The sequence below is a fragment of the Acinonyx jubatus genome, chromosome E3 (assembly GCF_027475565.1).
Source record: "Acinonyx jubatus isolate Ajub_Pintada_27869175 chromosome E3, VMU_Ajub_asm_v1.0, whole genome shotgun sequence".
NCBI classification, from domain to species: Eukaryota; Metazoa; Chordata; class Mammalia; order Carnivora; family Felidae; genus Acinonyx; species Acinonyx jubatus.
The window spans coordinates 39,367,367-39,394,080 of record NC_069398.1 but is presented as its reverse complement, the minus strand read 5'-3'; the positions used below and the strand labels follow the sequence as shown (position 1 = coordinate 39,394,080).

Genomic DNA, 26,714 nt, shown 5'->3' with positions numbered 1-26,714 from the left:
GTGCATGATGACGTCTCCCGAGGACCCAGGCCGGGTTGGAGCTCCAAGCACTACCACGAAACATACGCTCCTCCAACTTCAGCACGCGGGAACCCCTCAGGCTGCACATCTTCCGGCCCCCGATCTCTGGTACCAACCAGGCCAGAGGAGTGAGCGGCGCTCCCTCACGCGGCCACCACCTCCCGGCCTCAGCCCGCTCGCTACTTCGGGCAGGGGGCTCTCCCGCCCCAGCGGGCCGGCGCGCCCTGCGACGCTGAATCCGAAGACATTTCCTGTGTCAACCGTGGTACACCCCAAACTTCAAGTAAATATTGCAGCGGTGCCCTAAACTCACCCTGACTCTTCCTCAACACTTAAGAACTTTTGCGAGGTGCCACGCACGCAAGCGACCACGCGAGCCTCGAGAGCCACCCTCAGCAGCACCCCGCCTCGCGGCGTCCGGAAACTATCGCAGCTGCGCGCCCGGGCCGCGGAGAACGACGGGAAGAGAGCGTCCCGAGCCTTTCCGCGCCTGCGCAGACGCAGTCCTCCGCCGGGGGCGCCGTTTGGCGCATGCGTAGGCGCGAGATTCTCCGTTGAGAAGGTGCCTCGGCGGCGCCGGAGGTAGGAGGAGTCGGGCTCTAGGGCCGGGAGTCTGCAGTTGGGAGAGAAGGTCCAGCCACCTTGGGCCCTTGCCGTTCTCGGTGGGAGAGAAGAGTCTTTCTCGCCCGCGGTGTAGAGGCAGGAGCCGCACTTGGTTGGAGGGCCTGGGGCAGCCTGAAGGGAGGACGGGTGGGCTGATCGGATACCCCGGGGTCGCGGCCCGGGCGTCAGTCCGACGATCGGAATTCGCCGTCTGGCTTAACAGCAGCCCGAGCCCTTGACAGCCCTTCCCCAGGCCGGGTCCGCCGCCCGCTTCCCTGGTGTCACCAGGTCTGGGGCAGCGGGAGGGTCCGCCCCGCACTGCCCATTCATTCCTGCAGCGGCGGGTACAAAGCGGAGTAGACCCAAGTCCCGACCCTCTGGAAACTTGCCGCTTCCTTCAGCAAGTACTGAGTGAGCACGTATAGGAGGTGGGCCGTCTTAGGGCTAGTATCCAAGGCAATGTGGAGACTCAGCGGGGTGTGGAGGGTGGGATTTGCTCTAGCTTCCCGCGTCCGACAGGCTCAGTTCAGGGGCTTCTCCCTGCAGCCTTCTCTCCCACCACGTTCTCTTACGTTCTCTTAGCTCCCATGATACCAAACTCTTTGCACTTAATTCAGCAAATAATTGTCGAGCATTTTTTTTTTTTTTTTTTTTTTTTTTACAATTCAGGTACTTCACCAGCCCAAGCGAATACGAAATAAAATAGATGAGGCTGTGCCCTCTTGAAATTTGAGCTGAGTAGGGGACAGATACTGAGTAAATGAATGAAAATGTAGGAGTTGATGCCCTGGAACCACGCTGCTTGGATTTGATCCCAGCCCTGCCACTTCAAAGGCTGTGTGAACTTAAGCCAGTTCCTTATTCTTGTGCCTGACTCTTGCTGTAAAGGGATGACAATACAGTCCACCCAACAGGATTGTTGTAAGGATGACACGAGCTAAACTCGTAAAGCAGTTAGACCTGTGCCTGGCATACAGTAAGCATTCAATAAATGTTACCTGTTACAAACGGTGGTAACTTGTGATAAATGCGATTGTGAAAACAGTGTGTGGTGACAGAAAATGATGGCAGTGGAGAGGGTCCACTTGGATAAAGGATGAGGGGAAGCTTCTTTAAAGAGGTGACACAGAAGATGAGAATGGGCCAGCCATGCAAAGTAGGTTACAGGTGTCCATGTCTGCTCACCTCCAGAAAAACAGGTGATTAATTGGATTACTCGGACAGTGGAGGTTGCAATATGGTATTTGAAATAAACTCTGTTGCTGGGTCATTCAGTTTTGACTTCTGAATCCCACTAAACTGTGCCAGTGTAAATAATCACACCCATAAGGCTCAGCCTTTGCAGTGGTCGCCGTTCGAGTTAAGTTTGGGGAGCTCTTGCTTGGGTGAGAGAGGGTGGAAAAAAAGTGGCCTTCTTTTGATTTGGAAACATTGCTCATGTCAGTGATGAATGAGCCTCCTGTACTCTTGTCTTTTGTTTCTTCCTGAGTGTTGAAGCTCATATTTTCTTCATTCCTCTTGTCCCTCCCCTGCACATTAAGTTGTCTGTTGATAGGGCCTGAGGGATAGTTTTTCTGCATTTGACGATCATCTTGTTTCTGCGGTAACTGCCCTTCATGGGATTCATTCATTCCCCAGATTTCAGTAAAAACAACACTCTTTCAAGATACTCATGGTCTTTCTTTGATGGGTTTCTAGATCCCTCCCCCTGTGTTGTGCTGTGATATCCTGTAAGACCATGAGTTTGTGTTCACCAGGCTGTACTTGAGTATTTGACACAGGTACTGTCTGAGGACTTTGTCCATACTCTCCATCCTCTTGTACCTTCCTGGAAGGAAGGGCATAAAATGCAATGTCTGTCTAATTACATTTAGATGCTTTTGGTTTTCCACAGATGTGACATTGAATGAACCAATGTGCTTTATCACTATGGAGATCTTGGAGAATTGCCTGAGCATGAAGTTCATATGTATCCTACCTTGGAGGCATCTGTTGGACAGCAAAAGCTCTCAGATGTGAACTTTAAATGTGCTGCTTAACGCAGACTCTGTGTGAAGAAAGGCATTTAAATTCTTATGTGGGGGAAAGCACGACTTTTTGCTCAATTGTGCAAACTCTCCAGCTGTCCTAGTGAGAAGTAGAGAGCAGCCGTGATGGAGCTACAAGTCTGAAGGAGGCCCTGCTAGGCTTGTTCTTGGGTCCCCAGATAGACCTCAAATCTCTGAAGAATACTTGAGAGCCTTAAAGTTGGTCAGATGATGGATGAGTCAGACGATGATTTTAAGGAGCTCTGCGCCACCTTTCTCCAAAGGGTGAAAAAGAATGGCACCAAGGAAGTGTCGGGGGAAAGGAAGACACAAAAGGCCTCCAACAGCACTGAGACAAGTAAACCGAAAAGGACCAAACCAACTGCTACCAAGAGCAAAACCCTTCAAGGCCCCAGGGAGAAGAAAACTCGGTCTGGCAGCCAGGCCCCGAGGACTAAAAGGCAAGGGGCACCCAAGTGGCAGGAGAGCAAACCAGCTCCCCCTGAGAATGGAGGGGGAGGTGTGCCTGCCTCTGCTGTGCTCCAGGAGAATGTGCAGAACACCCAGACAGGTAACTGGGCCAGAGCCACGGGCAGTACGTTTCCAGAGAGGAAACCAGAGGTGACTGTACTGTTTTACACCAGGAGTCAGAAAACTTCCTGCAAAGGGCCGGATAGTAAATTACTTTGGCTCTGCAGCCATGGTCTCTGTTGCAACTTCTCAACTCCCTAGGCAGTGTGTAAGCAAATGAATGGGCTGTGTTCCAACAAAACGTCATTAACGAAAACAGGCAGCCAGCCTGAGGACCATAGTTTGCTGACTCCTGTTTTAAACAGTGGTCAAATATAACCCCTTCGTGAACTTTCTACATGATTATATTTGTGGCCCTCTGGTCTTTCAGAGTTTCCTATTAATCTTTACATTATGTAGTTGACACAAGTTACATGAACATGAAAATAATGCTGCTTCTCATTTTCTTGAATTTATTCCAGAGTGGGTAAGTTGCAGTGGGGCCAGCCAGTTCGTTTAGGCTGCTCAGAAGGCAGTAGGAAGCTGCCAGATGGGTTTAAACCCCAAGAGAATCTTCAGGTCCTTCCTTTCTCCTCCAGCACCTTTGTTCTTTTCTTTTCCTTTGTCTGTTTGAAGCAGGTTTCTTATCCTGCTGCCCTTGGTGTACTGAACCATATTGTGTATGTAGCACGCCTTCTTCAAGCAGAGCTGAGAACCAGCCTTGCATAAGATATTTGGGCTCCTGGGTTCTGTTTCTAAATATTTCTCACCTTTACTTCCTGATCTTAAGTGATATTTTTTACCTAGTGTGGTCAGCATGATCTCTCAATGGAGTGGTGGTAAACACTTAGCTGGCAGAGACCGTTGTAAGGCATCAGTGATGTTACCGAAACGTCGTTGGTCCCTCATGCACCCTTTGGGAGTCTAGCGAAAGCCACGCATGACTCCCCCAGAAAACCGCACCCCCGTGCACACCTGTGAAACTGGCATAAAACTGCAGGGCTTCATGGATCCCCACCAGAGGCCATCTGTGGACGCCAGGTTACCGAACTTATGACCTAGGAAGATCAAATGTTTGTCTTTAATATTTCTTTAATAACAGCTTTAGAGAAAGAATTCACATTCTATAAAATGCACACTCTTCAAGCATACAGTCCAGTGGTTTTAGCGTACTCACAGAGCTGTGTAGTCATTACAACTCTGCAGTTTTTGAACATTTCCATCAGCCCAGAAATAAACCCTGTGCTCATTAGCAGTCACTCCCTATTCCCCCTCCCATCAAAGATATTTATGACAGGTCTATTTATATTCCCCCCAACGGGGAGGACACCAATAATCACTCCTATTCACACTTGAGGGTTAAACTCAACCAGTTGGTAGAGGGCCCCTTGAGACTTGGGTCTAACCTGGATCTGGTGGAAGGCTTTGTTTCTCCAGCTAGAACACATGCCTGTGAATGTTTTCCTCCTTGCCAGAGGACGCTCGGGACAGCGACTCCCAGCCCCCTCCTTCCCATCTGACTGCGATGGGGCCCAGTCCCTCCAAACCCCGGACGGCCGAGCTCGTCCTGCAGCGAATGCAGCAGTTCAAGAGAGCAGATCCTGAGCGCCTGCAGCATGCTTCCGAACGGTGCTCCCTGGAGTCTGCAGTTGAAGAAAACCTCCCGAAGGGCCCTCGAGAGGAGATGACGGCAGGGGACGGTATGATGGGAGTTTTACATCTTCCCCTCAGGGATAAGTTTTAACTCGGGGTGAGGGGCAGGGGAAGGGCAGGGCGGGAAGGAGCTGGCATTCCAGGAGTTTCTGGTGGGGGCCGGCTCTCTGCCTGGGATTGTACCTTGGCCATTCATTGTTGCTAGCCAGAGAATGAAGGGTCCCTTGGGTCATTTCTCACCTACCTTCTTTGACAAGATACCTCTCCCTCTTTTTATTTATTTTTATTTGTTATTCTTTAGAGAAAGAGAGTGTGAGTGGGGAGAGGGTCAGAGAGAGAGGGAGAGAGAATCTTAAACAGGCTATATGCTCAGCACAGAGCTTGATGCCAGGCTCGATCCCATGACCCTGGGATCATGACTTGAGCCAAAATCAAGAGTCAGATGCTCAACTGACTAAGCCAGCCAGATGTCCCTATTTTGGCTTTTTATTACAAAATTTTTCCCACGCACAAAAGGAAATATATATTACAATGAACCTCCATATCCTCAACCTGTATTTAACAATGAACATTTTGCCATCTATCTGTATGTCTCTAAGTGTACATGTTTCTCCTATACCATTAGAAAGGAAGTTCCAGACATCATGATGTTTCACCCCTCGATCTCCTACGTGATCAAAGTGTTGCTGCCACACCTAATTCCATAATTCTGCCTGGTGTCCGCTTCATATTAAAATGTCCCCACTTGTCCCAGGGACAGTTTTGTAGCTGGTTTCTTTATTTTCTGAATAAGGATCCGTGAGAACTAGATGTCCACAAACTGCATCTGCGACAGTTTAGTAGTGTCTTAAACTGTCTTTTTCACGATTTTTTCATTAGTGCAGGACAACTGTGTTTTAAAATTTCCCACTTTTCTAGATTTATTTGCTCACGGTGTCATTTAACCACTTCCTGTAAGCCCTGTGTTGCATCACACGTGAGTAGACTAGAGGTTTGAGTGGCTCACGGTTAAAATAGCTTGGCAACAACATTACAGGTGGTGTGCCCCAGGAGGCAGTCCCATTCTTTATCCCACAAACAACAGGAGCCCTCCTCCCTGGTGAAAAGACACACGAGGGAAAAAAATAGGAAGAGACTGCATGGATGGTCCTACAGCTAATAAATATGGAGTCTCTTGGTACCGACGTACAGATTTCCCCTTGGGAGCACTCAGGATTCTCAGGCTACCTCTGAGGTCCACGCAGGCAGCGATGTGGCAGCTGCTGTGCCATCAGTCCCTGCAGCACCAACAGGGTGCACAGGAGTTGCTCAGCTAGAACACGAGCTCGGCACCCGCCCTCTGTGGGACTCGGTGTTTCCATCGATCTTCACAGCAAAGCCAGTCATGCTCAGTATTCAGGAGACAGAAACCATTTCTTTGTTTAAAAAAAAAAATAGGGCACCAAAATGAAGGGTGATGTGTTTCTGGCTTTAGTGGAAAGAGCGATAGACTGTAGGAATATTCAAGGACTGAGGATTTGTGAAGTTCTCCGAGCACCTCCCTGTGAGTGCCAACAGTCTGCTCCAACAAATTCAGATGTGACAGAGGGCCGCGGCCGTGGCCCAGCCACCGAGGGCGCCATCTCCAGACCAGAACCAGTCAGTCCGTCCTTTGGTCTGATGCTGAGAAGGAGACTGACCTTTGAAGACAGAAAGGCATTTATTTCACTTTGACCTGTTTTTTCTAGGATGAGAAACAAAAGGTCCTAGCAGTAGGAAAGGCTGCACTTTGAAGAGAAAACCTAGATTTATTGGAATAGGAGCCTTGCCAGCCTGGAACGCCCGAGGCGGAGTTTCGCAGAAATGGGGAAAACGGAAGGCGCGTTCTCCAGGACGCTGCTGCTCAGATGGTGGTCCTGACCCGTCAGAAATGCGGAATCTCAGGCCTCCCCTAGATCTGTGGGATGCAGACCTGCGCTTTTACAGGCTTCCCAGGGTTCTTCTGCACACTTGGGGGAGTTCCTGTTCCAGGGGCCCTGCTTACATCCACACTCACCGGACAGGGTGGGGCCGGGTCTGCTTTCTCCACACTCCACCCACTGTGGGTGCTCCGTGAGGCCTGGCAGGTGGTGCAGGGGTATGCAGGTGAGCTCGTCCTCACGGGTCTTCGTGCCTCTTCACAGGGTCGGGGCCCTGGCTCCCTGCCACAGAGAGTGACGCGGCGGTGGCCTTGGCCCTGCAGCAGGAGTTTGGGCAGGAACAAGCATCGTTACCTGATGAGAACCTGGAGGAGACAGGGTTGTTCTTCTGCCAGATCTGTCAAAAGAACCTCTCAGCCATGAACGTGACACGGAGGGAGCAGCATGTGAACCGGTAGGAATGGCCTGTCGCCTCTCTGTGGTCACCTCTCCCGTGGGTGTGACAGGTCCAGCGGAATCTGTGGTGGGAATCCGGAGACACCTGACCGTGACCATAGCACCTCAGTGTTGGCATCAACCTGTCCTTGCTGTTTTTTTACAAAGCTTTATCGAAATGCCTTTCCCGTATTTTACAGTTGATCCTTTTAAAACGAACTGTTCAGTGGCTTTTATTTATTATGTCCAGAGTTGTGCAACCGTTACCACAGTCAATTTTAGAGGATTTTTACTCCTCCAAAAAGAAACCCTGTACCCATTAGCACTCACTCTCCCTCCCCACCCCCACCAACGCCCACCCCAAGCCCCTGGCAGCCGCTCATGCACTTTCTGTCTCTGTGGATTTGTCTGTTCCGGACGTAAGTGGAACCACACAAGATGGAGCCTTTTGTGTCCGGCTTCCTTCACTCAACATACTGTTTTTGTGGTTCATTCAGGTTGTAGCACGGATCAGAATTCTGTTCCTTTTTACGGTTGAAGAATGCCCCATTGTATGCATGGACCGTGTCTCATTTATCCGTTCTTCCGCTGGCGGGTGAATGTGTTTCTACCTTTTGAATATTGCGAATAGAGCTGCTGTGAGCGTGTGTTTCGGGTATTAGCTTGAATGTTTGCTTTCAGTCCTTTGGGGTATATACTTAGGAGCGGGATTGCCTCCGTGTAACCTGTCCTTGCCTTCTTCAGCCGGCTTTGCTAACAGATCCCTAAATGTAGGGGTTCGGAGGCTGAGCGAAGGCCGCGTGGGGGAGCTGGCTGTGGCCCGCAGCATGTCCATGCTGACGTGGACGCAGGTTTGCTACAATCCACGTTATCAGGGAGGGCGTTCTGTGTTCACCGTCTTCCTCCAGGTGCTTGGATGAGGCTGAAAAGGCACTGGCACCCACCACACCACGGATCCCCGAATGCCCGATTTGTGGGAGGCCGTTTCTCACCCTGAAGAGCAGAATCAGTCACCTGAAACAGTGCGCGGTGAACATGGACGTGGGCCCCCAGCTCCTGCTCCAGGCTGTGCGGCTGCAGACGGTTCCGCCGGAGGGGGCCTGTGGCACACTGGCATCAAGGTGAGTCACATGAAAAGGAGGAACACCACAGAAACGCTTTTTTTCTTTTTAAAGCCTTTTGTAGTGTTAGAGAACAACGGAACCCTAGACCCCTCCCTAGATTCTGGAAACGAAACATTTGAGAAGGAAATCAGGCACAGTGCCCACTAGCATGGAGAGGAGACAGATTCTGTATCCTCGAAGGCTTTGAGATGGTCCACACGGGTGTGTCTACGCAAAGGACTGGCTGGACTGGTTTCCTGGAGGGCCTTTCTGAGCTTTTTCCATTCTCGGCATCCTGTGGTTGGTGCCCTCTGGGGCAGTGAGGAATTCGGTAGCCCGCTGTCCCGTGTCTGTGTCCCGTGTGCTGTGGCACAGCTTCCACCTCCACGCGGTCCGATTCTCACACCATTAACGTTAAAGGACTCAGCATCGTTCAAAGAGTTGTCAAGACAGAAGCACAGGCCTTTTTGTTAATGTGCATGAATTAAATGCATAAGTGTCACAATAAGAGGCCTGCACGTAGCTAGAAACAAGTCCTTGGTGTGCAAACCACAGGTACGCGGGCAGCTCAGCTCCCCTGCACCTTGCCCCTGCCACGGTGGACGCCGGCATTACAGGGAACAGTCTAGTGCCGGCCCTGGACTTTTGCAGGTTTGGGACTTCCTTCCTTTGACAGCTGTCAAGAGCAAAGGGAAGGCCAAGGGCATGGCTCTGTTTGTCCTGGCCGGTGTCTTGCACACAGGTTATGGGCATCTGAGCTGGGCCAGTGGTGGGACTGGGGTGGGCAAAAGTCAGTTCTTAGCTGGTGAGCCTGTCTGTATTGTAGCACATCAACAGCAGCATCTCAGAATTGGAAGCTTTAAGGACCTAGCATAGATATTATCTAAGCCATTGTTGTCTTTCAGTAGGACTGGATGACAACTACTTACTCAGATGACATATATCTGCTTTTTAAATACTTCCAAGAAGAGACACAAGATGTGTGTGGGTCCTTCTAGAAGGTTGTTAAAGTAGAAAACGACAGCCGATGGACACCCTCACTGAGGCTTTGAGACTCACCTGCCCTAAGGCCAAGCCTGGTGTGTGTGGAACTCTGGGTAGTGGATACTGGGATGGCCCCTTTCTCTCTGGGGGGCTGTGGTTATCATGTGGGGTTCCCAGGAAGTTGAACCAAATTTGGGCTTGTGTAGATCTTCCGAAGTGATATCTGAGATTCTTGAGCCATCCCTGGCCCAGGGGAGAGCATGAGCTTCTCTGGAAAGACCAGAGGTACCTTCCAGAGCAGCCCCACAGCTGGGTTTGCGCTCCCGGTCTCTCTCTCACCGTTGCCCTCCTATTTCTCACTCGGTCTGTTGGGATTCACCAAGCAGTCTGCGTTCTCCAGCCAGAAAGTCCTTTAAGTAAATCTCCTCCAAGCTGGCTGACCATGTTGGTGGTCTAAGCTGGGAGTCCTTTCCTTCAGACCTTGGACAGAGGCTCCGCCCACGGGCCCCTGCAGGAGGGGAAGGGATCCTTTCGTGGCCAGTGTGGCCAAGAGACTGCCTGAGGGGCATCTGAGGTATGGTTGGGCAGAAGTTGGTGGAATCCAGGAAGCTGACTCAGAGCCGTCGAATGTGGGCTCCACTGGCAGGGTCTGGCCACACGGAGCACGTGCAGGTACCATTTACAGCTTTGTACGTCTGCCAAGAACTCAGCTGCATAGCATCACATGGAAGGTCCCAAAGCCTCTGCTCTCCGGGCCGCAGCGAACGTGGCCCAGAATCACTTGAGCTTACACAAGGCAACAGGATGAGTACAGCGAATGCCCAGAGCAATTGACGCCTCTGTCTGATGAGTTCACATTTATCCCTTTTCTCTCCTGACCAGAGGGTAGAAGGGGTCCAGGCCTCTCTGGTCCAGTGGGGACTGCCTCAGAAGAGGAAGCGCTCACACTTCCGGCCTCACTAACCTGTTTGGCTGTCTTTTAAGCTTCAGCCATCACGCTGGAGGTCTGAAGCGGAGGGGAGCCACCAACCAGAAGGAGCTGCAGAGGAAGCGGAGGGTCACCAAGCCTGAGGCGCCGTCCGAGGACTTGCTGGTGGCCATGGCCTTGTCCCGGTCTGAGATGGAGCAGGAGGCTGTGCCAGCGGCGCTCAGACTGGGAAATGCCTTTTCTGAGAGGATAAGACTGGGAGCAGGTAGGCGCACCCCTGCGGGGGGAGGCTCTCCACGCTGCTGGCCGAAGGTGACTGCGGCTGGGCCTCGTGACCCTTTGCTTCTGTTTACCTCCAGAAAAGAAGAGCCGCAAGAGGAAGGCGCCTGTTTCCCCTCCCCCCTTGTTAGTCCAGGACCCGGAGACCACGGGGAGGCTGATGGCGGATCGGGTGGCCCAGCTCTTTGCCGAGGAGGTGGAGCTGTCCAGCACGCCGCCACTTCCCACGAGCAGGATTCTAAAGGAAGAGCTGGGAAAGGCCGGTCGGTGTCTGCAGCCACCTGGAGGGAAGCAGAACTTTCTGTGGGAAGGCAGCGCCCTGACTGGAGCCTGGGCCCTGGAAGCCTTCTACACGGCAAGCCTGGTCCCTCCCATGGTGCCCCAGCGGCCCGCAAAGGTGCGCCCTCCCCTCTGGGCATACGGGGGGCTCTGGGGAGAGGCCAGCAGCTCCAGGAATGCAGCACTGGTCGTCAACAGAAAGTCTGAAAAGGAAGGAAGGGTAGGAAGTCAAGGGGTGTTGACTGTAGCATGTTTCTGTGTGTAGGAACTGACGGCTCTCCTGGGAAGAACTGGCCAGTTTCCCACATGTATCCTGTCCCTGGAGAGTGTAACTGAAATGCAGTCCAGGACCCCACCCCCGGAAGGGCTGGTATAACCCACGTATGGTGGGGCCCAGGAACCAGCCTGATGCAGGTGTGCCTAGAGTCACTAAGCTTGAGGCCATTTAGATGACGTTAGCAGGACAGGGCCTTCAGGAACCTTCCGCAGACATAGATGCAGCAGGCATGGCCTTCACTGTGACAGAGAAGTCCGTTGATAGATGGTGAGGGAGAAAAGCTTCACAGGGTTGCTCTGGGCTGTGGCTGGCACTCTCAGGGATCCTCTGCGTGGCGGCTTCTGCAGTAGCCATTTGGTCACTCGGCTTTCTGACTTCTTTCAGGCTCTTACACAGGAGCCCATGCTCCTCCCAGGGCTGCCTGACCAGCCAGAGCTGGAAGTGCAGACGCCACCTGCTGTCCCCAGTGCCCACCCTGCAGGCCACGGCCCCAGGAGCCCAGGCCCCTCCGCCAGCCAGAGGGAGCACCAGGCCCTGCAGGACCTTGTGGACCTGGCGGGAGAGGGGATGAATGCCAGCCCATGGCCCTGCAGTGGGAGACCAGCCAGCCCGGGAGGGGTTGCAGGTGAGACACCGGATGGGACACCTGGGCCAGACCCGCCCTTCCCACCCCCCCCGCCCCCGGCCATGGCTGCAGCGTCACTGGCTAGTCCTTGTGACGTGGTGATAGCCACTCAGACCTGGGGGTCTCTGGCTTGTCCCCGTAAGATGGGGAGAATGCGGTCTCTGTCAGTGCTTTCCTTTTTTCTCAGATGAATGTCGTGTTGGTGAGTCTGTCACAGTTACCTTAAACTTTAACCCAGAACACAGCCCTTTTCCCAGAGCAAGAGACCTGCAGGCTACTTGTGTCTATTTCACCCCGCTGTACCTCTGGGTGAGGGGGTAAAACCTATCAGTAGCTGGTTCACTTCAGTGAAGAAGCCCTCAGGTGACAAGTACCTCCAGGGTGCCTCTGGGGTCAGCCGGCTGACAGGTGATGCCTGGAGATTGACGTTGCCAGATGTGATGTTCTTTTAACCTGTGAATTCTCTCAGGGATGGATTTGTCACCCACTGGCCTTCCACTGACTGGGTTTATCCCGCCACCCCAGGAAGAGCAGCTGGAGAGGGGCGGCCAAACTTCGGTAAGGACCGGGCTTCTCCCTGCGGGCTGGGCAGCCTGGCCCTGCTCCCGACCCTGTGGTCCTGGCCACTGAGTCAGCTCACTGTCTCCAGACCCTTCCACAAGTGCACTGGACCCTCACTGGCCTTTGAGCTAAGCCAGGCAAGAGACCACAGGAGTCTCCTGTCCCCTCTAGGGTTCTGCCATGAGGCCTCTGTCCCTATCGTCACTGCACTCTAGGGTACCACAGTAGCCAAGCCCCGGGAGCCTGCTCTGTCCTGAGAGCCCACAGGGATCACCGCTGCTCTGTGAGGGGCTTCGTTTCCTGAACTTTCATTCATTTGTTCAGCATCTACTGTGCCCCTCTGACATCAGGTCCCAGGCTGGCCTCCGGATACTGGTTCAGGTTCCCTGTTGGTGACGCTGGGTTGGAAGTGGGGTTTTCCTTAGAGAGGATGTCATCCTGTTAGTATATCGGTATCAGCCAAACCCTTCACACCACGGTCTACCTGATGACCATGGCACAGGGTCGGAGAAGGGACTCGGAGCTCCCGTCATCCCGGTACCTGAATGGTGAGGGCTCAGGATCCTTGCCTGTCACATCGGGCCGCACACGGTGTTTATGAAGCACTTAGCCCAACGTGCACCCTGCTCACCCTGCTCGGCCGCGGCTAATGCCTCTTGCAGCCGTCATGCCTCCACTTGCTTGTCCCCCGCATTGTGGGCCAGGGGATTCCGGGTAACGGAGAACTTGAGCAAGAAGCTAGCGTGCTGTCCCATATTGTTGAGAGCCTCAGGGTGATAACAGGTGGAACCCGGCGTGCGAGCCTTGTGGACAGGAGCTCAAGGCACCCGTAAAGTTGGGGAACTTGCTGTTAGCCCGGTCTGCTCCCCCTCCTTCCAGCTCACCCTCAGTTTGCTGCTGGCTGACCTCAGAGCCATGGTCAATAACCCACAGCTGAGCGACATCCAGCTTCAGACAGACAGCGGGGAGGTGCTTTACGCCCACAAGTTCGTGCTTTATGCCCGCTGCCCCCTTCTCATGCAGTATGTGAGTATGTCCCCTCTCCCCCCTTCTCCCTTCCCCCCTTCCTCTCCTGCCCCTCCCCTCCTTCCTTTCTCTCCTTCTCCACTCCTCACCCTCCCCTCTTCCCACCTCCCCTCCACCTCCCCCCCCCGCCCCCTCCTCCCTCCTCTCCCCCACCCCTCCCATTCTGGGTGCTCTCTTATGCTCCCTTCCACTCTGTCCAGGCTCTCCCTCTGTCTTCCCACCCCCTTCACTCCCCTTCGCACCCCCCCCCGCTCCCTGCCCACGCTCTCACCCGTCTCTCCGTCCTCTCAGTTATACTTCACGGAGAAGACCTTTTTGAGGTTAGGAAGCAGTATGAGGAAATGAACTGAGGATTGGGAAACATCAGATTTCTTGATTCACTGAATAAAAATCCACTTTTCCCCAGAATTTTTTCCTTTTCCTCTGTGTCTGTAATTATAAAGTCATCCTCGACCTCTTGAAGGTTGAGCTGCTGACAAACGTTTCTGCACTGACCCGCACCGACACGCATTTAACTTGAACATTGTGTCGCAGGATCCAGGAAGCTACTGTCGGCCTCTCCCAGAAGGTTCTAGTGCCTCTGATGTGTCTGTCGAGAGGGAAACGACCGGGTGCTTAAACACCCATCACGGTCTGCTTTTATCAACGGCGAAGTCCTGTGGCCTGACCACAGAGCCTGCGGGGCAGACTGGCGCGACACTGGCTGACGCTGGCGCCGGGGAAAGGCTGTGTGGAGGAGGGGCCCCCTCTTTGTGGCCCCCAAGTCAGGCTCGTGAGGTCGGTAACCTCCTGTATTCTCCTTCGTTTTCAGGTGAACAGCGAAGGCTTCTTCGCCGTGGAGGACGGCGACGTGAAGAGCCAGCGCGCGCTGCTGGGTGGCGTGAGCGCCGAGGCTGCCCGTGCGCTCCTGCACTATCTCTACACCGCGGACCCCGGCGTGCCTCCCCGGCTGGTGCCCGGCCTGAGCGCTCTGGCCCGCAGGTCCGATTGTTCTTCCCGTTTACCTCACAGCGTCTGACGCGAACTGCCAAGGAGTAGCAGGTTGACGGCTCGCAGGAGGGCCAGGGCTGCGCCCTTTCTGTGTTAACCCCAGGTCTATGCTCAGTGGTGACCTCACCTGGGATGTACCGACTGGAAGTCTGGCCAGAGCGGGCGCTCGCGAGAGAGCCCAGCGCTGGTGGAGGACGGCCTCTGCCGCGTCACGTGGCTTGGAGCTCCCTGGGTGTGATGGGGGTGGTCCTCAGCTGCCCCAAAGCCCTGCCACTCCTTGGCCGTTCCACCACGAAAGCCTAGCAGGGGCCGTCCTTTCCCAGGTCCCAGAAAACAGAAGCAGCTAGGATGCGTAGTTTAACTCCCGCGGGCTCGCACCTAGTCCACGCAGCAGCCGGGAGGGGCAGCGTGCAGCTCCACAAAACGAGGGGAACCGTGTCCATCCGAGGCCGTGTCAGCCCTCGGGTGCGTCCTTGGGAGAGGACCAGCCTGCCCCTGGGGTTCTGAGTGTGCCAGTCAGACCACAGAGTGTTCGGGGACACGGCAGGTGGTGCCCCCATCGCCCCGGCTGACCTGTGACGGGTTCGCTGTCTTTGGTTTGCATCGGTCCAGAGCTCCGGGTGCCTCTCAGGGCAGCTCCAGCCGGGCCGCACCACCAGCTGCTGTCCTCCAGCTCGGCCCAATGCACCTTCCTGTTTGTGCAGCGGAGTCCAAGATCCCTTCCTTAAAGTCCCTGAGTTCCTTCTAGAGCTGAGTGGTGTGTGTGGGGCGGGGGCTGCTGGGTGTGAGCATGGGCGCCGTCTGGAATAGAGCAGGGAAGAGGCCAGGACTGAGTCAATGGCTGTCCTCCCCATGACCCTCACCTGTGCCGGGGCACCGGCTGCTGCCTCTGTGGGGTAGTGATGCGTGGCGTTTCCTGTTGCAGGTTCGGCGTTAGCGAGCTTGTTCTTCTGTGCGAACAAGAGCCTGATGTGATGGGTTCAGAGGACAGGCCACGGAAGGAGAATGAAGACGAGGACTGTGAAAGCCGGGCGGAGAACTTCCAAGAACTCTTGAGGTCCATGTGGATAAAGGAAGAGGAAGAAGCAGAGGCTTCATTGAAATCCGAGGGCTGTGAAGAGGACAGAGAAAAAGTGGATGAGGCAGAAATGGAAGAGATTTATGAATTTGCAGCCACTCAGCGCAAGCTGCTCCGGGGGGAAAGCACTCCAGAGGTCAAGGAAGAAACGGACCGGTTCGGGGAGGATGGTCCCTTGTCTGCACAAATCTCATTAAGTGTTCAGGTTCACGAACAGCCGGACAATGCAGAAGAGATGGAACTGTGTGACCAGAGAAGAGATGAGGCCCCAGTCAAATGGAAGAGCGTGGGACCGTCCACGCCCCTGCTACTCAAGGGCCATGGTGCAGATGTAGAGACAGCAGGGTCCCCAGAGGAAGCACTGGGGCGTCCCGGCTCCTCTCACCCTTCTCGGGGCGGCCGGACAGGGAGAAAGGAAGGTGCGTTTTGGTGCTCGGCTGCTGCTGCCGCTGAACAGCCCTTTTCATCGACTCCCAGAAGATGCCCTGAACTGTCGCAGACAAGTGAGCTCCAGGAAGACAATGGCACGGCCACGAGAAAGGGGGCGGAGGGTCCTTGTACCCCTGCCCACCGGCAGGCACCCCCATTGCGCCCGTGCCTGTCGAAGCTCCTTCAAGGCAGGAGTCCTGGCCGGCCACACCCTTGCCCTCGCCCTCATCACACCGGCCAGTCGCCCAGCGAAGCTTCTAGGGCAGCCTCCCAGGACTCACCATCCAAGCAGAGGAGGGGCAGGAGCCTCTGCAAGCTACTTAAAGATCCAGGCCTTCAGAAAGGCAAAGAACGTGGTTCCTTGTTGGAATGCAGAAATAAAGGGGCTCTGGTCTCCCCAGAAAAATCTCCATCCATTGACCTCACCCCATCAAAACCTGGTCATTTGAGCTCCCGATCTCAGAATACTCCATCCAGCAAGAACAGAGAAGATGAGATTATCCTTTTACTGGACTCAGATGAAGAGCTGGAGCTGGAACAAACCAAAACAAAGTCAGTTCTTGATGGTCCCCTGGAAGAAAGGAAAGTGCTGGAAGTTAGCACCAAGTCTTCTGAGCTGTTTTCCGTCATCAACGTTGATGCAGATCAGGATTCTTTCCAAAGCCCACCACGAAGAGAGGCGGAACTGCTGTGTGGGGAGGAGAGGCCGCCAGGGAGCCAGGGCTCACAGGAGGGCAGAGGGACCCCTCAGCTGTTCTGTGACCCCGAGAGCGGCCCTGAGGAGGACAGCACCACAGACGCCTCATGGCTGGTGCCCGCCACTCCCCTGGCTAGCAGAAGCCGTGACTCTTCATCCCAGACCCAAATAACAGGCCTCAGGTCCAGGGCTTTAGTGGATCACATGGCCCAGTTCAAACCCTGGGCCTCCCTAGAAAACAGGGATAGACCCGAAGCTGCAAATACGTGTTCGATAGCCAGGCCCCAGATGTCGCCACCGCACTTGGGCCCCATCATTGCAGGAAGCCCCGACAGCAGGGGCCCATGCAGTCCCCACCCCGGGCGCCTCCAGCACTTTGCTCTTCTGGCGGCCTGTCCCATCTCAGGGGGCCTCGCCGATTCCACGGGGCGGCTCCGGAAGCACTCGCCCCTCGGGCCCAGCCTGCTGAATCAGGCCACCGCGAGTGAGGTGGTGGAGGTGGAGGACAGCGAAGACGAGCGGGAGGTGGCCAACAGCAGCCCCCTGCCGGACAACGACCCTCCGATCCCTCTTGGTGACTGCCACTGGCACATGGAGCCCCTCTCTCCGATTCCGATCGACCGCTTGAATCTTGAGCTGACGGGGCCCCTGAGCACCAGTAGTCCCAGCGGTTATGGCCACTCCCCGGCCCTCTCGGGCACCACCCCCATCCGAGGAAGCCTTGCTGGCCAAAGAAAGGCTCCAGAGAGGTCCCCTCGGGCCGGCTCGCCTGGGAGCAGCAGGCAGAGCTTTCTGAACTCCGCTCTGTGGGACCACTGGGATGAAAAAGAACAGACGTCTCCAGAGCTCCTTCCTGCGGCCCAGACGCCGAGTGCTGATGAAGCTCAGAAATCAGAAGGGTTAGAGACGCCAAGTGAGTAGTGGGGCGGGCTGGGGAGTGGGGGTAGTTGTCTCTTACACTGTTTTACACTAAGGGGCTGGAGGGGACGGTGAAGACAGCGCAGGGCCGGCTGAGCCCTCCCTTCCGCCTCCCGGCTCAGGGACAGCAGGCTTGCTTCCAGAGTACCCCTTAGCCAGTTCGTATCCTTGCCTGGGTCCTGTGGCTCCCCTGGGCTCGAGTGAAAATTGCTGTCTTTGGACCCTGCTCGGGACTACTGAGCCAGCACTTCTGAAGGCCGACACGAGCACCTCAGGTGCACCTCAGAATCGGCCAAGCGTGGTTCCTCCCGAGGTGAGACAGAGCTGCCGTGCCGAGCCCGCAGCTCCACTCCTGTGAGCACGCTCAGTGGAAGTGCAGTCAGGACCGAAACAGATCCTCGTACCCAAGTGTTCACGGCAGCCAAAGCGGGGAAATAACCAGGCGTCCCTTAGCTGATGTGCAGGGGTAAAGGCAATGCGGTCCCATCCACGCAGCGGGGTATTATCAGCCACAGAAAGGACAGAAGTACTGACCTGGTACGTCATGGATGAGCCTTGAACACACGATGCTCGGTGAGAGACCGGAGTCACGGGAGACCACATGCTGTGTAATTCCATTTCCGTGACACGTCCAGAGGAGACACCTCTGTTAAGACAGGAGCAGACGAGCAGTTGCCGGGAGCGGGGGCGCAGAGAGAATGGGCAGCGTGCTGGGTACGGAATTGCCTTTTCGGGGTGACGAAGATGCTTTGGAGCTAGATAGAGGTGGGGGTGGCACCGCACTGGGAATGTCCAAAGTGCCTCTGGATCGTTCACTTTAAAATTACACGTGAATTTGCATCTCATTGAAAAAAACAAGAGGTGGGCAAGTGGGGGAGGTCCTTCCTCATCCACCAGCCCCCAGCCCCGTGGGGGGATGCCGTTTCCCAGCTCATTTCAGTCAGAGTCCCCCGTGCCAGTCCCTGAGGTGTTGCCGCCCACCCTGTCCCCTGCCGGGCGGATCCTGGGGAGCCGGGAAGGGCAGGGTTGCACCAAGCAGTGGCTGGTAGCATGGAAGCAGCCTGCGGACAGAGCATCTGCGTGCGACCGGTGTTTCATTTCCTCCTAAAACCCGAGACCATCTGGGCCTTGTTGACCAGCACTCCCAGCATTGAATGGACTTCAGAATTGCCTGGAGAACGTCTTAACACATACACGGCCAGGCCTCCCACCCCACAGGTCTGGGGCTCGGCCAAGAATTTGCATCTCTAACCAGCCAGTTCCCAGGTGGTGCCGTGAGAACCACTGCAGGAGACATCAGACCCGGGGGACCTCAGACCGCCTCTGAATTTGAGGCGGGCTTCCACGAGGTGACAGGCTTTCTCAAATTATACAAAGACTTTTGTGCTTTTTTTCAGGAGACGGCCTGTTTTCATTGGAGTCTCAAAGGACTCCAAGCTCATAAAAAGGATAAGAACCAAATATATTCCTAAGTTGTCCCGTTTGTCTTTAAAATACTGACTTCTTTTCTAAAATAACAGCTTTACTGAGCTGTTATTTACACACCATAAAGTTTACCCTTTAAGATGTATAATCCAGTGGTTTTTAGGACATTAACAATGTTCTGCAACTGTGAGGGGCTGGGTAAAACGGGAGGGAGAGTGGGAGGTGCAGGCCTTATTCCCAGGACGAATGAGTAAGTCCTGGGAATAAAACAGCACAGGGAACAGTCAGTGGTCTAACAGCGCACGGTGATAGACAGTAGCTACGAAACAAAAACGAAACCATACCCCTCGGTGGTTTTAGTACATTAACAGTGTTCCGCAAGCATCACCACGAATCCCAGAACATTTTCATCATCCCGTCAGCAGCCACTCCCGCTGCCCCTTCACCCCAGCCCCTGGCAGCCATGAATCTGCCTTCCTCCCTGTTCCCGCAGCATCGGCATCGCACAAGGCCTGTGGCCCTCATCACGTGCCGTGCGATGCTTTCCGAAAAGACACAATTCTAGACTCAAACGATGAAGGGGTGAACGTACTGCTCTCATGCACAACGGTGGCTAGGCTTCCTTCGAAGGCAGGATTTCTCTTGGTGATCCTACTGAGCTCAAAAGAGGTAAATCCAGGTCCCTTGTGCTGATACATGTTTCTTTTGTTCTACCTAGAAGGTGCTCATTGGAAGAACTTGCCCCCGAAAGAGCCCATAACCCCAATGCCAAGGTATTCCATCATGGAGACCCCGGTACTGAAGAAAGAACTGGATAGGTTGGTGTTGTTCTTGAAAACTTGCTCCTGAGTGGTCCATTCCCTCCTGTGAGCATCCAGGCTTTAGTGAGGCCGGAGATGAAGGTCCTGCTATGGGGCTCTGGTAGCAGGAGCCGCTGGGGGTGGGAGAGTATGTGACGTCTGGCTCTCCGCACACGGTTCCCGGAGAAGCTAAGAGAGGAGACTCCGTCAGGTGATCCATCGGGTGACAGGTCTCCATGAGCCATGTGGATGGAAATGGGACACTTGCCTTAACAGTCTGAATAAGGAGATCTGATTTTTTAAAAGAACATCAAAACTATCACATCCCAATCAATGCTGCTCCTCATCTTGGGCACAGAAGGTGTTCTCACTACCACCATCGCTCAGAACCTGGGAATGGCCCTTCTGGAATATTCTTAAATGTAAGCTCAGTTGGCCTGCAGAGTAGACATCTCTGAATGCTCACAAAAGTCAGGCATTTAAGATTTCAGTTACACAGGGGCGCCTGGGTGGCGCAGTCAGTTAAGCGTCCGACTTCAGCCAGGTCACGATCTCGCGGTCCGTGAGTTCGAGCCCCGCGTCGGGCTCTGAGCTGATGGCTCGGAGCCTGGAGCCTGTTTCCGATTCTGTGTCTCCCTCTCTCTCTGCCCCTCTCCCGTTCATGCTCTCTCTCTGTCCCCAAAATAAATAAAAAACGTTGAAAAAAAAATTAAAAAAAAAAAAGATTTCAGTTACACAAAGCCATTAATTTAATTTGTTGATAACTGTTTGCTCTTTGCTGAAGTTCACCTGTTTCCCCATTCAGGTTTGGCGTCCGCCCTCTACCCAAACGCCAGATGGTCCTGAAACTGAAGGAGATATTCCAGTACACTCACCAGACTCTGGAGTCAGACTCCGAGAATGAGAGCCAGTCCTCACGGGTGCTCCTGGAGGCGCCTCACAGCCAGACCCAAGCCAGCAAGACGTCCAAGGGCTCCTCCCATCAAGAGAATCCTCCTGGTGGAAGCCTCCCTCCAATGAGCAGGGAGGAGCCTCCAGGCCCTGATGGTGACGCCCAGCTCCCAGCCTCCCAGGAATCAGTGGCCTCCTCCGTGGACAGCAGTGACAGCTCCTTTAACTCACAAAGGTAACGGGACCAAAGGACAGGGCGAGTGGCTTCATAAGTCCTCCAGCCAGTGGGTCTGTGAGTTGGCAGAAGCAAGGCCTAATGCCGATGTTGAGAAAGCCCAGCTGCCTTCTGCATTTGAACTGTAGGAAACCCAGCTGGGGTTACGGGCAGTCCCCTGTGAGCCTCCTGAGCAGACCTCTGGGGCTCCCGTATCCTTGCCCTCAGGATACTCTCGTGAGGGGGCGGGGCTGGCCTTCCCGGTAGCACCTGTTGCTGCCGGCAGTAGATTCTGGCAGAGGGTAGGATCCTGCCCCCGCCGCAGCAAGAATGGCAGGATTGCAGCGGCCTGGAGCTTCCTGCCACCCTGGGAGGTCATCCGTGCCACGTGTTGGGCTCTGCAGGGGACACAGAAACGCTCTTTCCCTCAAAGAGACTCCTGGTCTCGGGGTGCTGGAGAGGAGGGTCACAAAATGTTTTTTGTCTGGTTCTTTGCAGTTCTTCCTGTGAGTTTGGAGTGGCCTTTGAGTCTGCAGGGGATGAAGAGGGTCAAGAGGAGATAAGTGCATCACAGACGGCCGCCCAGGCGGCAGCCACGGAGGAGGCAGTGAGGCGCTACATCCGCTCCCGGCCGGCCCTCTACCGCAAGGTCCTGCTCTATCAGCCCTTTGAGTTGGCCGAGCTGCAGGCCGAGCTGAAGCAGCATGGCATCCGCATGGCCCTGGGGAAGCTGCTGGATTTCCTGGATGCCCACTGTATCACCTTCACCACCTCCGCGGCCCGGAAGGAGAAGCTCCAGAGGAAGAGGCGGCAGCCCGTGGGCAAGAAGAATCGGGGCAGGGCAGCGGGCCGGTCCGCCCCTCCCCACCCGCGGCCGTCCGCAGCCTGTGAGCGTCTGCAGCCCCCCTCGGCGAGCCAGGCCTCCACGGGCGTTTCGGGGCCTGGGGACCACATCAACCCCCCGTGAAAGTGACGATGGCACCGAGTTGGTCGGCTTTCCCCAACTCCATTTCCACGGTCCTCAGGGCCCCAGCCCCTTCCTCTTGTCAGTGCCCATGGTTTGTCTCCCTCTGTCTCCCTGTGACCCCGCCGTGGGTGGCCACCGGCTAGCCAGGACGAGGTCTTTCGGGTACAGGGTGTCCTCGTCCTGAGGTGGACATCCAGGGCCAGCTTGCCCTTGCCCTGCCTTCCTTCTTGGCACTTGGCCATAACCCCAGCCTCCACCAGCAGACCAGGTGCCCACAAGCCTGTCACTGCCACATGTTAGGTGCTCTGCTGGCCCACCCATCCCGCCTAGATACCTGTCATAGTCACCAGCAGTCTCCAAACTGGGCACTGCGGGCGGGCCCGGCTTTGCCGGGTATGTGGGGGAAGCTATCTCCAGCCTCAGGAGCGGTGTGGAGTATGGGCGAGGGCCAGAAAAGAGGAAAGGTCTGGGTCTCTACATCCATGTGAATGCCTTGTCTGTTTTAAATACGGTGCAGTCCATTTTATATGATGTGCAATAAAAACAAAAACGCTGTATAAAAAGTTTCCAGATACTACACTCTAGAAGGATGAGGGAAGCTGGCTGGCAGCTGCCCCCACACCCACATCTGCAGGTCTCTGTGACGGTCCTTCATTGCGAGGGGTGACCCAGGCCTGCTGGCTCATTGCTCTTTGGTTCTTAGGTAAGAGGTGTGTGCATTCGTTCATCCATGACTGTGAGTCCTTAGACCCACACTAAGCCCCTACCAAGCAATGAGCTCCAGCCCTCAATGCTCAAAGTGAGGCCTGGGGCCCAGCAGTGTCACCCCGGGGTAGGGCGGGGGGGGGGGGGGGTTGTTACAGATGCAGGCTTGGGCCTATCCAGACCCACCGAGTCAGAATCTGCATTTTACTACGATGAGTTTGCAAAGCCTGCCCTGGCCTCTGCGCTGGGCCCTGTGGAGAGAGGTCAGACACAAGCCATCAGTCATCAGACTAGGTCTAGTCATCAGCCAGACCCTGGCCTGTCCTGAGCTCGGTCAGTGCTCAGGTGGCCCCCAGCGATAGCCTCCTGGAAGAGGGGCATTGTGAGCTGGGCCTCAGGTGCATGCAGCATTCAGGGAGGTCAGACGGGCTTCTTGAACACGTACTGTGTGTCCTGGTTTGTGCCCTGGGGAAGAGGGCCGGGCAGGGGTCAGAGGGCAGAGCAGGCTGCCAGGGCTCAGATCACAGCTAACAGCAGTTGAAACTAGAGACGAGTCTGGCCTGGTTTCGAAGGTACCATGTGTTTCCTACACCAAAGGCTTGCTCTCCTGCCCTAGTAGGGACTGTGTGAGGGAAGGGAGGTGGAGTTTGGGAAGCGGGAGGCGACTCAGAGCCCTTACCCGGCTTCACCGGCTCCTGCTGGAGACCCTGGACTGGGATGAGCAGCTTCGGATGCACTGCCTCGGGACAGGCCTGGGAGCCCTCAGTCCTCAGAACGCAGCCCAGGACGTCACCAGCTGCAGGAGGGGTTGAAACGGAAAAAGCCTTGGGCCAGGAGAGGGGTGGGGGGAAGGGAGCTCCGGTGGTAGGAGGCCTTGGCCAGGTCAGGTCTTCACCGCGGGACCCGGGGGGCCCCAGGGGTCGGCAGTGAGCCTAGCAAGGGCTTGAGCCCCGAGCCTGAGCCCATGCACTCTCGTGGCAGTGAGGGACCAGCCACAAGCAGAGGACTGGCAGCCTCTGGCAGCCTCAGGAGAGCCCCGAGCTTTCCGGACAGGTCACACCTGGCTGGGGAACGGGACAATCAGGCCCAGCTACCTGGTTGAGAAGGAAAACGGTGTGGAGGAGCTGCCTTATCCCAGCACCCGAGGTGGGGCTGGCCGCGGTGGGGGTGGGGCCGGCAGTGGGCCTCCTGCTGCACAGCAGGCAGATGTTCCAGAAGCTCTGCCCTGCCTCGTGATGGGTAGTTAGCACAGATGAGAGCATGCCGAGCCCCGGAGCAGTGGAAAACCAGGCGACACCCCCACTTTGTTTGTGCTGTGTCAAGACCTCCCAGGCCTGTCCCGCGTCCTGTGGCGGGCCTGGCCTGGGCATGGTCACTGCAGGCAATCAAAGGGGAGCCACGAGGCCCCCAGGGGCCTGTACAACACCCCACCCCCACCCCACCCCCGCCAGAGGCCCCTGCTCCTGCAGGCAGGAAGCCTCGGGCTGTCTGAGTTGGGAAGGACTGAGGCCGCTGCCCGTCTGGCTTTCCCAGTTCCGGGTGGACAGCAAGCGCCAGAGTGAGACCCTGCCGCAAACATACAAATGCCCAGAAGAGTCGAGAGGAAGGCCTCCTGTGTGTCATGGGCGGTCCGTTGGAGGTGGGGGAGAGTCCCGGGGGGACAGTGCCCCGAGACCCCCAGGGAGGAGGGTATTTCCTCCTGTGCTCAGGAACCACCTTCCCTGAGCTGTGGAGGGGGGAGCAGAGCAGGCCTCTCGGTGTCTTTCACATGACGGATACCCACCAAGCCCCTGTGGCTTCCAGCATCCTGTGGGCGGCCTGGTTTCAGACGCCTCCACTGCACCTTGTGGCCGGGCTACAGCCTCCGGTCTGCGCTCTGCGGGCCTGGAGCCTCAGCAGGCTTCTTGAGGGAAAACCTGTGCGTCTCCCCCAGCGCCTGGCAAGTTGCCGGGGGCCCCGAAGGCACTGGCACAGGGGAGGGCGGGAGGGGCACAGAAAGATGTCACCGCACGGAGCACTTCTGTCCTGCCACCTCAGTCCCCTCTGTTCCCCTCCCCACCCCCACACAGCTCTCGAGAACAGGCTGCTGTGAGCACACATCCCCTCCCACCTCCCCTCACCCTCAAGTCACACCATCTGAACCCATCACCTTCCTGCTCTACAACCACTCATGGCTCCCGGTTGGCGTGCTTAGGAAACCTGAGGCGCAGGTCACTCGGCTCCCACCTGGCCACCTGCTTCTCTCCACGGCCCCACGTTGACCTGCTCCCTGACACTGGAGGCTGTCCTGCACTTGTCCCCTGCTGTAGCGTTTCTCCTGTTGTTCACTCTGGGCATGTCCTGCCCCCTCGTCCCTTCTTGGTCACTGCAGCCCACCTGCAGGCGCCCCGGTGAACTGCCACACTCTGCTGTCTCAGGGTGCGGCTCACCTCCTTTGGGACCACATCGCAGGGTACAGCTGGGTTGCAGGGGCCTGCTGGGCGTTAGAAGGAAGCAAGGGGGGCCAAACAGGCCAACGAGGGCCACAGCCGGATCAGAGCGCGCCAGCCCAAGTGAGAGGATTCCGTTCCGGACGGAGAAGCCAGCTCCCTGCTGTGTGGCCTTGGGCAAGTCACCGAACGTCCCGCAGCTAGCCTGGTTTCCCTCCCGCCCCGCAAAAAGCAGAGGCCTGCTCGTGGTGAGTCCCTTCCCTGTGGCCTTGGCTGGACATCTCTCCTGAACATCAAACAGACCTGCAGGTCCCGGCGGGACCCCTGCCTCTCTGAATTACAGGGTGGTGACAAAGCCGAGCCGGGGCAGCCGCGGCTCATTGATTTGTCTGAGAAGCTGTTGGCTTTTGAAATGAGACAGGAAAGAGGGTTGAGGCGGAGCCCTGCACAGGAAGAGGTGAGGAGCCCAGCTGCCATGACAGCCGGTGGGCTTGGGGGACTGCAGGAGCCGGCAGGCCGGGGCCCCCCTGACCTGTGCAGTCAGTGCCTCCCCATCCCTTCCAACAGGGCTTTGCTCCTGCCCCGCACAGATCCCGAGGGCTCGGGGCCCAGCTGACCGGCCACAGAGAATCTCAGGACATCCTCGCCACCACGCAGCTGCCTCTGTCCCCTGGAGCAGGGCTGAGCCCGGGAGCACCAGGATGGAGAACCCTCGGCCCCCCAGTCTCGGCATCCCTAGGGAAATGAGGTCTGGGAGGTAAGTCGAGTCCAGGCTGCCTCAGTGCAGGATGGGGGAGGAGGAAGAGACTGCCGGCAGGAAGGACCGTGACTTTTAAGGCCTGAGTTGCTCTAGGGAGCGGTGGCTGGGTGGCACCGGGAAGGTGTCCCCATGGGGGCCGGGAGCTGCTGAGCAGGACTAGTTCACCGTACAGAATAAAGAAACATGTGCCCAAGGGCAGCCCACGATGGGCCAAGGGGACAAAGCCCAGCTCCCCAGGTACCAGTGATGGGCTGGGAGGAGCAGGAAGTAACCAGAAACCGCTGCAGGCAGGCAGAGTGAGGTTGAGCAGCCAAGGGGTTAAACCTGGCATCAGCAGACCCGGGCTCCATCCCTGGCCTCACCTTCCACCTGTAAGATGGCAGTGACAATACCAGACCTGCCCCGGGGTCCTGAGGGCCCAGGGAGATGGCGCAGGCAGGCTGGGCTCTGGCACTCAGTGCCTGCCCCACAGACACCACCCTCTTGTTGGGTGAGCAGCCCCCAGGGGTCTCTTCTAGCCACACCTTTGGGTGGACGCGAGGCTCATCATTCTGAGAGGGCCGGTAACCAGAGAGGCCTTCTCAGAAGAGGTGTCACCGAGCTGTGCCTGCGGTGGCTGCTGGCCATGGGGTCCTCCCCATGGTCGGGCTCCTGGGTTCCTGGGGCGCCTCTGGGTCTCCTCCACGGGGACACACGCTTTCCCCAGGCCAGGGCCTCACTGTGGCCATCACACGCCACCCTGTGGCTGGCTCCCGAGTAGGGGTGTAGGCCGGCAGCACCTCCTCTGTCCCATGGGCAATACAGTATGAGAAGGGCTGTGTCCTGCGGCAAAGCCACCGCTTCCTCCCACCTCTAGGAAAGGCTGCTTGGTCTCAAGAGGTCCACGGCCACGGTGCTGAGCCACCTCAAGGGGCTGAGAACTGAACTCTTGGGCCCTGGGAGGCGGGGCGGGGGCAGGGAGTCTCTGGAGACAGGAGCATCCGAGAGGCTGTGGCCTGAGGTGAGGGCGGCCCAGGCAGGTCGGCGCTGCAGGGTCTGAACGCACAGTCCCCAAGTGCGGGCGGGCAGAGAGAGGCTGGCTGTCTTGCAGGCCCCTGGGAGGGCAGCACGGGACAAGACGGGACTTGCCGGCAAAGCAAATGAGTAGATCGGGACCTGTGTCTTCTCTGGGATGCGACGTGAGCTCCGCTGTCCGTCCTGAG

At 56.3% G+C, this 26,714-nt stretch overlaps 3 protein-coding genes and 1 long non-coding RNA gene across 9 annotated transcripts in view; 2 read left to right on the top strand and 2 right to left on the bottom strand.

The window, feature by feature from the left end:
• Positions 1 to 501: 501 nt before the first annotated feature.
• On the top strand, positions 502 to 22,181 carry SLX4 (SLX4 structure-specific endonuclease subunit). 3 transcript variants are annotated; one of them, XM_053213346.1, is made up of 15 exons: positions 502 to 603; positions 2,519 to 3,222; positions 4,637 to 4,861; positions 6,977 to 7,166; positions 8,056 to 8,268; positions 10,219 to 10,427; positions 10,522 to 10,838; positions 11,382 to 11,622; positions 12,092 to 12,180; positions 13,063 to 13,209; positions 14,021 to 14,190; positions 15,125 to 17,316; positions 19,465 to 19,564; positions 20,352 to 20,672; positions 21,150 to 22,181. In XM_053213346.1, the coding sequence occupies exons 2-15, from the start codon at positions 2,880 to 2,882 to the stop codon at positions 21,616 to 21,618; spliced, it is 5,226 nt and encodes a 1,741-aa protein (XP_053069321.1). In that variant the 5' UTR covers positions 502 to 603; positions 2,519 to 2,879; the 3' UTR covers positions 21,619 to 22,181. The 3 variants fall into 3 exon arrangements, with proteins under 3 accessions (XP_053069321.1, XP_053069322.1, XP_053069320.1); XM_053213347.1 differs by lacking the exon at positions 502 to 603 and adding an exon at positions 944 to 1,052 and having other exon boundaries at positions 19,468 to 19,564; XM_053213345.1 differs by lacking the exon at positions 502 to 603 and adding an exon at positions 944 to 1,052.
• On the bottom strand, positions 20,268 to 23,745 carry LOC128313651 (uncharacterized). Its single transcript, XR_008294651.1, has 2 exons — positions 23,003 to 23,745; positions 20,268 to 22,574 (listed from the first exon to the last, which is right to left on the bottom strand). It is a non-coding gene; the product is annotated as an uncharacterized LOC128313651 (long non-coding RNA).
• A 64-nt stretch (positions 23,746 to 23,809) lies between these two features.
• The window catches only part of LOC128313639 (uncharacterized), a 4,663-nt gene continuing 1,758 nt past the window's right edge, over positions 23,810 to 26,714 (bottom strand). Inside the window, exons 2-6 of the mRNA XM_053213298.1 lie at positions 25,875 to 26,063; positions 25,754 to 25,793; positions 25,370 to 25,487; positions 24,550 to 25,084; positions 23,810 to 24,288 (exon numbers count right to left, since the gene is read on the bottom strand). Coding sequence (XP_053069273.1) covers positions 24,148 to 24,288; positions 24,550 to 25,084; positions 25,370 to 25,487; positions 25,754 to 25,793; positions 25,875 to 26,063 — 1,023 coding nt within the window. The 3' untranslated portion in view covers positions 23,810 to 24,147. The remainder of the gene's footprint in view (positions 24,289 to 24,549; positions 25,085 to 25,369; positions 25,488 to 25,753; positions 25,794 to 25,874; positions 26,064 to 26,714) is intronic.
• The window catches only part of NLRC3 (NLR family CARD domain containing 3), a 27,600-nt gene continuing 26,101 nt past the window's right edge, over positions 25,216 to 26,714 (top strand). For all 4 annotated transcript variants that reach the window (XR_008294635.1, XM_027043375.2, XM_053213349.1 and 1 more), the window contains exon 1: positions 25,216 to 25,509. The gene's annotated coding sequence lies outside the window, so the exon portion shown is untranslated. The remainder of the gene's footprint in view (positions 25,510 to 26,714) is intronic.

Excerpts from the sequence above, each read along its gene's own strand:
- SLX4 (XM_053213346.1), top strand. The coding sequence starts at position 2,880 with ATGATGGATGAGTCAGACGATGATTTTAAGGAGCTCTGCGCCACCTTT. Across the intron at positions 3,223-4,636 it reads TGTGCAGAACACCCAGACAG|AGGACGCTCGGGACAGCGAC; the intron begins GTAACTGGGCCA and ends CCTCCTTGCCAG. Across the intron at positions 8,269-10,218 it reads TGTGGCACACTGGCATCAAG|CTTCAGCCATCACGCTGGAG; the intron begins GTGAGTCACATG and ends CTGTCTTTTAAG.